The sequence below is a fragment of the Pipistrellus hanaki genome (genome assembly GCF_964339955.1).
Source record: "Pipistrellus hanaki genome assembly, chromosome: 13".
Classification (NCBI taxonomy): domain Eukaryota; kingdom Metazoa; phylum Chordata; class Mammalia; order Chiroptera; family Vespertilionidae; genus Pipistrellus; species Pipistrellus hanaki.
In genome coordinates, this window is record NC_140515.1 from 33877689 (window position 1) to 33890444 (window position 12756).

At 39.4% G+C, this 12756-nt stretch overlaps 1 protein-coding gene across 1 annotated transcript in view; it reads left to right on the plus strand.

Moving 5' to 3' along the window:
- Positions 1 to 12756, plus strand: part of STAG1 (STAG1 cohesin complex component) — a 240384-nt gene that overhangs the window by 97776 nt on the left and 129852 nt on the right. Inside the window, exon 5 of the mRNA XM_084901751.1 lies at positions 8944 to 9040. Coding sequence (XP_084757877.1) covers positions 8944 to 9040 — 97 coding nt within the window. The remainder of the gene's footprint in view (positions 1 to 8943; positions 9041 to 12756) is intronic.

The following is a 12756-nucleotide window of genomic DNA, read 5'->3' on the forward strand; positions in this document are numbered from 1 at the left end:
AATATGTGATTAGTCCTGAAGAATTTTTTATGTGTCTTCTGCATCTGTTGGATGGAATGCTCAGCATTTGTCTGTTCCATTTGCTCTGAAGTATGTATGGTTCAAACCCAACATTTTCTTCATTTTATTGCTATACTAGAGCCTGATGCATGAAATTCATGCATGGGAGTGGAGGGGTGCCCTCAGCCCAGCCTGCACCCTCTCCAATCTGGGACCCCTTGGGGATGTCCAGTTGCTGGTTTAGGCCCGATTACAGGGATTTGGCCTAAACCGGCAGACGGACATCTCTCTCACAATCCTGGACCACTGGCTCCGAATCGCTCACCTGCCTGCAGCCTGTTGTTCAGTCATTTGGTCATCCCTCACTAATGCCCCTGCCAGCCTGGTCATAGGCAGCCATCTTGTGAGGGCATGAGGGTCATTTTACATATTACCTCTTTATCATATAGGAGGACGATCTATTTTTGAAAATGGGGTATTGAAGTTCCCTAATATTATATTGAGTTCTGTTTACCCCATCTTTTAGTATTTGCTTAATATATTTAGGTGCTCTGATGTTTGGTGCATATATGTTTATGATTGTTATAGCTTCTTGATCATTTCACCCCCTGATCATTATGTACAGACTAGAGGCCCAGTGCATAAATTCATGCACTCAGAGGGGTCCCTCAGCCCGGCCTGCGCCCTATCACAGTCCTAGAACCCTCAGGGGATGTCCAGCTACTGGCTTAGGCCTGCTTCCCGTGGGGAACGGGCCTAAGCAAGTAGTCACACATCCTTAGTGCTGCCATGGAGGTGGGAGAGGCTCCTGCCACCACCACTGTACTTGCCAGCAGTGAGCCCGGCTTCTGGCTGAGCGGTACTCCCCTTGTGGGAGCGCACTGACCACCAGGGGACAGCTCCTGTGTTGAGCATCTGCCTCTTGGTGCTCAGTGCACGTCATAGCAACTGGTCATTCTACAGTTTGGTCGATTTGCATATTAGCCATTTATTATACTAGGATAGGATAATCTTTGTCTCTTGTGACTGTTTTTGGCTTAAAGTCTATTTTGTCATATATAAATATAGCTATCTCTACTTTCTACTTTCATGGAATATTTTTTGATATCTCTTCACTTTGAGCCTATATGTGTTCTTGAAGTCTGCCAGTATATATTTGGGTCTTTTTTTTTTTTTTTTAATCCTTCCATCCATTCACTTTATGCTTTTGATTGGAGAATTCTGTGCATTTAGATTAATTATTGATAGGCAAGGACTTTCTCAGGCTGTCTATTTGATGCTTTCTGGTTGTTTTGAAGTTCTTTTCCCCCCTCTTTGTTTCTTACTGCTCTCCTATGCAAATTGATGGTCTTCCATAATGATATACTTTCATTCCCTTCTGTTTGTCTTTTCTGTTTATCTCTTAGAGCCGCAGTCACCAACCTTTCGGACCTCATGGACTATTCCACGGACCTCTGTCTTAGAGCTCTCTGGGCTTCCATCCAGATGGCGGACTAGAAATTGAATACAAAAACAAATCAAGAAATAATTTTGCTCTGTAGTTCTCATCTGATGTTTTATGCTAATAACAATTCAACTTTGATTACATACAAGAACAACCCTTTTATTTCCCTTCCCTTTTATGTTTTTCAGTCATTTTTGTTTGTGTATTTGTTTTTAATCATTATTCAGATTATTACAGATGTTCCTCTTTTTCCTCTCATAGCTCCCATTCCAGGCCCACCCCCTTAACAGTCATATGGTTACTCCCTCCCTTGTAGGTAGCTGTTTTTCTCTTGCTGCTTTTAAGATTCTCTCTTTGTCTTTTGTCCTTGGCATTTTAATTATGATGTGTCTTGGTGTGGTCCTCTTTGGATTCTTCTTGTTTGGGGCTCTCAGTGCTTCCTGGACTTGTAAGTCTATTTCTTTCACCAGGTAGGGGAAGTTTTTTTGTCATTATTTCTTCAAATAGGTTTTCAATATCTTGCTCTCTCTCTTCTTCTGGCACCCCCATAATTCTGATGTTGGTATGCTTGAAGTTGTCCCAGAGGCTTCTTACACTGTCTTCATATTTTTGGACTCTTTTCTTTTTGCTTTTCTGGTTGGATATTTTTTGCTTCTTTGTATTTCAAATCTTTGACTTGATTCTTGGGATCCTCTAGTCTGCTGTTGAATCTCTGTATATTATTTTTTATTTCAGTCAGTGTATGCTTAACTTCTGATTGGTCATTTTTCATATCCTTGAGGGTCTCACTAAATTTATCAGAGGATTCTAGGAGATTCTTGAGTAATCTTATAACCTTGGTTTTAAACTCTGTATCTAGTATTTTGCTTTAATCCATTTCTTTCATTTGTGTTCTGATTCTTTGTCTCCACATTTTGGCTGCTTCCTTGTGTTTGTTTCTATGTACTGGGTAGCTCCTAAGTTTCGAGTTGATAGGGTGTCCTATAGGGCCCAATGGCTCAGCCTCCCCAGTCACCTGAGGTGGACGCTCCTGGTGCATCCCTTTGTGGACTGTATGCACAATCTTGTTGTAGTTAACCCTTGATTGCTGTTGGTATCACTGGGAGGAATTGACCTCCAGGCCAATTGGCAGTGTCTACACTGGAGGATCTGTTGCGCAGGAGACACCCTTACGGGGCATGACTTGCTTCAGTGGGGCTTTCGTGCTCACTGAGTCTGCCCCTTGAGTGTGTCTCTTATGGATGTGAGGAGTTGTAATCCAGTATGGTCTCACTTTGACCACTGGGTACACTGGCTCTTGGATCTCCAAGGAGGTGCAAGGTCAGCCACTGTCTGGGGCCACCCAGCAGGAGCTTCAGAAACATCTGCAGATTCCTTCTCTTTGTATGGGATTTGGAAGTGCCCAGACGAGGCCCAGCTGTGAAGGAAGGCAGGCTACTGCTGCCAGGAATTGGGCTTTCTTTTGGAAGCTCTAGGCTCTCTGACCCAGCTGTAGTTTGAAGGGTTTTAGGTGGAGAAAGGACAGGTCATTCATATGCACACAGCTTGGGTGAGGTTGTAAATTTGGTGGGTGGGGTCTCTGGGAATCAGTAGGTCAGAGCAAACAGCAATTGCTGCCAGTCAGCCTTGCACTGGAGAGGCCCCCAGGTCTCAGTGTCTGGGTCTCTGTGCCCCATGCCCCTGTGCAGGAACAATGATCGCTTTGAAGTGCCTCTGAGAGAAAGCCGCCTTTGTGTTCCTGTCCTGATGTCAGGCAGTCCAGTTTCACCCCGTATTGTCTGGGTCCCCCAGAGTCTCGCCTGGAACTGTAATTCAGAGCAAGTAGGAGCTTGTATCTCCCTCCTGATTAAAAGAGCAGCACATCCAGGTACCAGCAGTTTTTGTGCCTCCGTACCTCTTACTAGTCTCAATGTGCTTTCTTCACCTCTCTAATTGTGGAACTTCCACTCAGCCAGCTTTCCCGCGGTTCTGGGTGGTAGTTGTTCTGCCTTTTAGTTGTAATTTTGATGTGGTTGTTAGAGGCAGCAACTATGCTGCCATCTTGGTTCTCTCCCCTCAGTTTTTCCTTCAGTTATTTTAAAAAATATATATTTTATTGACTTTTGCAGAGAGGAAGAGAGGGTTAGAAACATCGATGAGAGAGAAACATCGATCAGCTGCTTCCTGCACACCTCCTACTGGGGATGTGCCCGCAACCAATGTACATACCCTTGATCGAAATCGAACCTGGGACCTTTCAGTACCTGGGCCGACACTCTATCCACTGAGCCAAACTGGTTTTGGCGCCTTTCAGTCATTTTTTAAAAAGATATATTTTATTGATTTTTTTACAGAGAGAAAGGGAAAGGGAGAGCCAGAAACATTGATGAGAGAGAAACATCAGCTGCCTCCTGCACACACACCCACTGGGTCATTTTTTATATTGTGTATCTATTAACAAACTATTGAAGGTATTTTTAATATTTTTTTTATTCAACATTTATACTAGAATTAGGTATTTAACAGAGCACCATATCACTTACTATATTAGGGGTTCAGAATCAGACTATATGCTTATATATCATCCCATTCTCCTGGCTTGTAAGGTCTGGTGAGAAATACGCTGATAGCCTTATTGGGATTTCCTTTGGAGAGGATTATTTTTTCTCTTGCTTTAAAATTCTCTCTTTAGTTTTGGTTCAGAGAGTTTTGTTCTTACTTATCTTGAAGAATAATGTTTGTTTGTTTGTCTGTTTTGTTAATCCTCACAGAAGGATATTTTTTCCATTGATTTTTATTGAGAGTAGGAGGGGGAAGGGAGAGAGAAAGAAATAGAAACACCAATGTGAGAGAGACTCATCTATTAGTTACCTCCTGGACTAGCCCCAAATGCAGGTTCGTGCCCTTGACTGGAATTGAACCTACGACCTTTCAGTGCATGGGACGGCACTCTAACCACTGAACAACACTGGCCAGAGAATGAGGGAGTTTTTTTTTGTTTTTTGTTTTTAATTGATTTTACAGAGGAAGAGAGAGAGAGATATATAGATACATCAATGATTAGAGAGAATCATTGATTGGCTGCATCTTGCATGCCCCCAACTGGGGATCAGGCCCACAACTGGGCATGTGCCCTTGACTGGAATCAAACCCGGAACCCTTTAGTCCCCAGGCTAATGCTCTATCCACTGAGTCAAACCAGCTAGGGCAGGAAGGTTTTTTTGTTTGTTTGTTTTTCTTAAAAAATATATTTTATTGTTTTTTTACAGAGAGGAAGGGAGACAGAGTTAGAAACATCGATGAGATAGAAACATAGATCAGCTGCCTCCTGCACATTCCCTACTGGGTATGTGCCCTCAACCAAGGTGCATCCCCTTGACCAGAATTGAACCTGGGACCTTTTAATCCTTAGACCGACACTATCAACTGAGCCAAACCAGTCAGGGCAGAAGTATGTTTTTTATTGAAGATTTGAGGTGACTTATTTGCTGCATAATGTTGGATGTCCAAATCTTTCTTCACGTTTGGGAAGTTCTTTGCTATTATTTCTTTAAATAAGCTTTCTATACCTTTTTCTCTGTCCGCCTGGGACTCTAGTGAAGTATATGTTACTTTTTTATGATGATATCTCATAATTTCTGTAGGTTTTCTTGATTCCTTTTTCTTTTTGCTCCTGATTGGATAATTTCAGCTGATCTGTTTTCTAGTGCAGTGATTCTACATTCAGTTTGTTCAAGTCTGCTGTTGAAACTTGATTGAATTCTTCATTACAGTCATATATTCTTCACCTCTAGAATTTGTTTAGTTCTTTCTTGTGTTTTCTATTGCTTATTGAACTTCTCATTTGTTCTTGTGTTTTTTTTAATCATTTTAATTGTTTATCTGTGTTCTTTTATAGCTAGCTCTCTGACCATCTGTAGAACAGTTTTGAGTTCTTATTCAGGCAATTTCTGGATCTGTTTCTTTGGCCTAGTTACTGGAGATGTACTATATTCCCTTGGTGGAGAAATATCTCTCTGATTTTTCTAATCAATGTCCTGCTTTTGTGTCTGCACATTTGAAGAAGTAGTACCTCTTCCAGACTCTATAGACTGATTTCTAGTAAGGGGATTCTTTCACCTGTGCTAAGGGCACACTGGACTATGCTGTGACTTGAGTTTAGTGGTGCAAGTACTAAATTCAGGGGCATGTGGCAGCACTGGGTCTGGCAGAGAATAGGGGTTTGTGATGTCTCATTGGCTCATGCCACTTGTGTTCACAGCATTGACTGTGTGGTTGTTGGCAAGCAGTGTAAGCAACAATCTGCAATTACTGCACCTTCAGATCCAGTAGCTAGAGATGGAGTCAGTCAGTGATGGTGGTTGGAGCCAGTGGTGTGCAAACACTCAGCTGTGGTGGTCAGCTGCAGACACTTATATAGTGGCAGAGGCCAGTTGCATACACACTTGTAGTGATGTGGGCCAGTGCAGGTAGCAAGGACTGGGACTAACTGGTTTCCCTGGCAGCTATAGAGGCCCTGGCTAGCAGCATCCTCTTCTGTGGTTGCCAGGTCTCTCTCCCCAGACATGCATACTATGGTGGAGACTCATGATAGGTTATGGTGTGCAGGTACACAGCTTGGCGGGGGGTAGTTATAGGTAGGCATGGTGATGCTGGCTAGTTACAGAAGAGGGAGCCTGATTTGGACCTACTAACAGTGGCAGGGTACTTTGGCTGTCAGTGCACTCATTGGTGTCTGCATACCTTCTCACCCCCCCTGCATTTGCATTGCAGTGAAGGCCAATGCTTGGTATCAGGTTAGTGGTGCAAAGCCGGAGGGGTTACTCCTGAGCATTGGCACAGTGGTGGTGGTGGGAATGGGCACTAGGCTGGTATCTTGCAATGGTGAAGCTGCAGAATCCCAAGTTGGCTTTAAGCCATGGATCCCATGATGGTGGGGTGTTGGGTGACAGGCTGAGGAAGCTGGATTATTACTCTTGCAGCAGTAGAGTTCATGGATGGCTGAAGGTGCTGTCCTGCAGTGGCAAGAGAAAGGAGCAGGAAGGACTCCAGTAGCTGGCATTTGTGAGTGCAAATACCTCTAGGAGGAAAGTAGACAAGGCTTCATTGGTCCTGCTGGCATTTGGCTTCATCAGTGGCAAAATCTGTTGAGTTAGTCTGCAGAGCTGGTCTCTGAACCGTGATCACACCTGCTGTATGTCTGCTAATATTAACCTCTGCTTTTATTCCTGTTCCTAGCCGGCTTCCCACATTTGAGCTTTGCTGGTCTGGGTGGGGTGGAACCAAAGTGGGACCTGTGTGCAGTATCCTATGAGGCTAAGAAGCTGGTCACTCACCCCACTCTTTTCTGTTTGGAGGAACTCTTCTTGCTGGGAAGTTTCTTAGCGCTGAACAGGATCAGTTTGGGGGATGATGCCGGTTAAAAAACAATGTCTTCCTCTTTTTCTTGTGTGCTTATTCTTCTCAGTTTTGCTGTTGTTAAAATTTCCTTAGTGGACTCTAGAAGTCTCCCAGAACTGTTTTTTGTTTTGTTTTGTTTTTTGTTTTTTTAATAGCTATCTGATATTTGATCTTTGTGAGGCAACAGGGAAGCTGGGTTTTTTCCTCCTACTGATGGTCAGTTCTTTTTTCTTTCAGTATTTTAAATATGTCATTCAATTATCCCCTGGCTTTCATTGTTTTTGATGAGAAGTGTGCCATTTTTTTAATCCTTTAGTTCCCTGTAGGTTGTTTTAAAATTGGCTGTTTTAAATTTTCTCTCTCTTTTTTTTAAGATCCCTAGCAAGTTGATTTTGATATGACATATGTAGTTTTCTGTTTTATCCAGCCTCCTGGTTAAGGCCCTTATATATAATCATCCATCCACCTATGCCCATAGTTGGCAGTGCCTCTAACAGTCACCAGTTTCTGTCAGTCCAAGAAGGGTTTGTCTCTCTGGAGTTTAAGTTCTTTAAAGTCCTTTGCTTCCACACCTCTGATAGGTTTTTAAAAGTATAGGGTGTTTACTTCCAAATGAATAATCAATTACATCAGTTATCATTTATTAATTCACACCTATTTCTCTAAAATTGAAAATATTCCTTTGTCATAGCTTAAGTTTTATGCTTACATGGATTGATTTCTATTCTTTTATATTGTATTTCTAGTCCTTTAGTATTTTCAGTCTGTTTTGTTTTCAATATATTTGTGTGCAGATTTAGTATTAGTATTTCTAATGCAAGCTCTTGCTCACTAGTTTTATTCAGCATGTTTTGGGCTCTTTATACATAACCAGTGAGATTAGAAATTGATATTATCACTTTAGGAACTAAAGAAAATTTGGCCACCATCTTCATTGTGCCTTCATAATTGCTAGGCCTCGTGTAGAAGTAGGGAAATGATTTTCTCCTTATTTTTGTGCCACTCTTTGTTACCTTTGTCACAAAACATTTCTCCTTGGGTCCCGAGTCTCAGTTACTCTTGACTTACTCTTTCCATTCTTAGTACTTACTACCGTAGCCCGTGTGGTTTGACACATTATTCAATAGAGCTGAATATTGAACAGACACCATGCCATTCTTTTTCTTTTTACCCTCTCCCACAACCAAAATACTCTTTCTAATTTTCTGGTTACTTTTAAAATAGTACCTTCCGAACACTAATGTGATGAGACAAAGAAACAGTGTTGTGTATAGCAGCAGTTAACAAAAAGTTCTCTTTGACATAGAAGAAGGGAATGTGGTTGTTCCTCAGTAGACTAGGTAATAAATTAAGGTGTGTTTTCAACCCAAATGGGCTTTATTAAAAGGACTGACAATACTAGTATTGGTGAGGATATGAAACACCCAATCTCATACTTTGCTAAGATATTATACATTGTAGGTGGAAGTACAATTTAATATACCCGTTTTGGAAAATTATTTGACATTATCTCCCAACCCTCAATTTTCTCTATTAACAAGTCTGCTATTTGGTATATATACAACAGAAAAATGTATGTCTATCAAAAGATGTGTACAGTTATATTCATAACAATTTTTGTGATAGCCTAAAATGTAAACAACACTCATGTCCATGAACAATAAAACTGTTAAAATTGTGGTATATTAATACAGTGGATACTACTCAGCAATGCAAAAAAGGAATTAGTGATAAACATAGTAATATGGCTGAATCTCTCTTTGATTGAAAGAAATCAAACAAAAGATGATACTGTTTATATGAATTTTAAAAACATGTCAAATGTTAAGGAAAAATAATTAAACCATATGAGCTGGGGATAGTTACTGACTAGGAGGAAACTTGAGAACTGTTTTGGTTCTAGAAATGTTTTATATTTTCATCTTTGTTATAGTTACATAGGTACATGTAGTATTTATCCAAATTCATCTAGGTATAACAAGATTTATGCATCTTACTGTATATAATTTATATCTTAGTGCAAAAACAGAAAAATTTTGTTTGATTTAAAACTTCTTTTAAAATTATTTGCTCTAATATTTTTTTCTGAAGTTTTCATTTTTATATTTTCTTTTCCACAGTCCGTGGTGGATGACTGGATTGAATCATATAAACAAGACAGGGACATCGCACTTCTGGATTTAATCAACTTTTTTATCCAGTGTTCAGGATGTCGAGGTACAGAATGTTGGGATAAATGATGTACATTGAGCCTATCAGTCCAGCAATGTCAATTTATTTAATCTCCCATTAGTTATACATAATTCAACATAGAATTATGAGCTAATTTTTTCTGATAAAGAAGATTATTATTAAAATTTTTAAGGATGTTTCATTTTGTTCTGGTTTAGCTTGGTCCTGTGAAATAACATATTTCTAAATATTTTAAGCCCTAGCCAGTTTTAGCTCACTAGATAGAGTTGGCCTTCAGACCCAAAGGACCTGGATTCAATTTTGGGCAAGGGCACATACCTTGGTTACAATCACCTCCCCGGCCCTAGCCAGGTCAAGCCTCTTGCAGGCGCAACCAATCGATGTGTTTCTGTCTTTTTCTCTCCCTTCCACTCTCTCTAAAATCAACGGAAAATTATCCTCGGATGAGGATTAACAATAGCAAAACATATTTTGAAATTTTGAAGGAAATCTGAAATTCATTTCAGAAATTTATGAGTTAAGCTTTATAATTAATATTGTATGATATTATTTTTACCTGTGCTCCGTATCAGGAACTTGTGCTAGTTGCTATCATTGGTTATTTTGTTTGCTTGTCAGTATTTTTGTCTTCATTTTATCAATGAGGTACTTGAAGCTCAAAGAATTATGTTTAAGATTATATAAGTACCAGAATCAGGTTTTTTAAGTTTATAGTTGGTTGGAAATTCGTAGGCAGTTTGTTAAAGTGAAGTTTTATTTTTATCATGTTAATGGATAACTGATATTTTTCTTAATATAGATAAATATTAATAGATTAAATTCTACATGGGGGAAATCATTTGGTAAATCATCATTTTATTTCTAATAGAAAAAGAACAGTGATAGTTTATTGAGATCACTAATCAAATTGATTTCTTAAAGGTTCTTTTATTTCTGTTCAAGTTATAGCTCACCATATTGATATAAGTAGTTTAATAAATACTTACAGAGCATCTACCTTGTACTAAGCACTGTTCCTGAGCATAAAATTGTTACCAAGAATCTCTGTCCCCCTCCCTCCAGTCAATATTAGGAGATGCAAACATTTTTTTAAAATTCTCACTTGAAAATATGTTTTACTGATTTAAGAGAGAGAGAGAAACATCAGTTGCCTCCTGGGATTGAACCACAATCTTTGGTGCATAGGATGACACTCCAAACACCTGAGCCACACTGGCCAGGGCAGGGGATTTGTAATTTTTAATGGAGTCTTTATTACAAAGAACAATGAGGGAAATATACCAGTAGTTACTATCTAATGACTTTATATGTGCTGAGCTGTGTGCACTTTACGTACATTACCTCATTTAATATTAGTTCCTGATTTTATCAGGCAAATGTGATTTTTATTTTGTACATCAGGAAAATGAGAATAAAGGGCTTAGATAAGTGTTTGGACATCATGCAGTTTGTAAATTCCAAATTCATGATTTAGATTTTGTCTTAATCTGGGATCTATATGCCTAACCATAGAACACTCTGGGAATAACAAGGAGGGATTCTCATCCAGCCGGGGCTCTCTGTGAATGGGGGGATATTTGTAAGAAAGTGCATCGAATAGGAAGAAACTGTGGTGAGACTGAGGTTGAGTAAAATAACGTTAATGGGGAGGAGAAAGGCAAAGTTAACAACTTGTACAAAAATGCCTGAAGACAAAAAAGCACTGCACACTATAAGACATAAATGGAGTTTGTGGCTAAATCCGAGACCATAGCAATGGGTGAAGAGTTGCAAGAGTTTAGGCTATGTGATAGAAAGGGAGTGTTAATTTTACAGCCTTAAAATGAGCAATGCAAGCACTGAGTGATGTACTTTACATATTTTATCTAATTTAATCTATATGTGTCCTATTGGATTTTTTCTTTTTTGTCCTTTTTTATCCTTTTTTTTAAATCTTTTTTTTAATCTTTATTGTTGAGAGTATTACAGATGGTTCCCCATTCCCCTATCCCCCTTATTCCCCTCCACCAGTTCCTGCTCCACCCAGGTTATCATCCTATTGTTTGTGTCCATAGGTAATACATATATGCTTATGTTCTTTGGCTAATCTCTTCCCTCCTCCTCTTCACACCCCACCACCCCTTCCCTTTGAGATTAGTCAGTCTGTTTCATGTTTCCATGCCTCTGGTTCTGTGTGTGTGTGTGTGTGTGTGTGTGTGTGTGTGTGTGTGTGTGTGTGTTTTCCCCAATTGACCTCCCACTACCCCAGACAAGCCCCCACTGCCTCAGTGCCTGTGTATGCATGCCTACAAGACCTTTGGTTCCTCTCTAACTGCCCCCTCCTCCCTACCCTACCATTTGTCTCTGGATCTATTCTTGTTCATCAAATTATGTTGATCTTTATATCCCATATATGAGTGAGATCATATGATATTTATCTTTCTCTGACTGGCTTATTTCACTTAGCATAATGCTTTCCAGTTTCATCCATGCTGTTGCAACTGGTAAAAGTTCCTTTTTTTTTTTTTTTTTAATAGCGGCTTAGTATCCCATTGTGTAGAAGTATCACAGTTTTTAATCTACTCATCTGCTAATGGTCACTTAAGCTGTTTCAAATCTTAACTATTGTAAATTGTGCTGCTATGAACATAGGGGTGCATATATCCTTTCTGATGGGTGTTTCTGGTTTCTTGGGATATAGTCCTAGAAGTGAGATGACTGGGTCAAATGGCAGTTCCATTTTTAACTTTTTGAGGAAACTTCATACTGTCTTTCACAGTGGCTGCACCAGTTTGCATTCCCACCAGCAGTGCATGAGGGTTCCTTTTTCTCCACATCCTCCTGAGCAGTTTTTATTTATTGATTTTTTGATGATAGTCATTCTGATAGGTGTGAGATGGTATCTTATTGTTTTGATTTGCATCTCTTGGATGATTAGTGACTTTGAGCATGTTTTCATATGTCTGGACTTTTTGTATGTCCTCTTTCAAAAAATGTCTATTTAGATCCTTTGTCCATTTTTTTATTGGATCGTTTATCTTCCTTTTGTTAAGTTTTATGAGTTCTCTGTAAATTTTGGAGAATAAACCATTATTGGAAATATCATTGGCAAATATGTTCTCCCATGCAGTGGGCTTTCTTGTTTTGTTGATGGTTTCTTTTGCTGTGCAGAAGCTTTTTATTTTGATGTAGTTCCATTTGTTTATTTTCTCCTTAGTCTCCATTGCCCTAGGAGCTGTGTCTGTAAAGATATTGCTACGACATATGTCTGCTATTTTGCTGCCTATGGAGTCTTGTAGGATTTTTATGGTTTCCCTTCTTATATTTAAGTCCTTTAGCCATTTTTAGTTTGTTTTTGTGTATGGTGTATGTTGGTGATCTAGTTTCATTTTTTGCATATATTTGACAAATTTCCCAGCACCACTTATTGAAGATACTGTCTGAACTCCATTGTATGTTCTTGCCTCCTTTGTCATATATTAATTGAGCATAATGGCTTGGATCGATTTCTGGGTTCTCTGTTCTGTTCCATTAGTCTATATGTCTGTTCTTGTGCCAGTACCAGGCAGTTGAGAACCGTGACTTGGTAATATAGCTTGATAATCTGGTATTGTGATCCCTCTGATTTTGTTCTTCTTTCTCAGGATTGCTATGGTTTTCGGGGCCTTTTTTTATTCCAGATGAATTTTTGGAGATTTTGTTCTAAATCTTTGAAATATGCAATTAGTATTTTAATGGGGATTGTATTGAATCTGTAGATT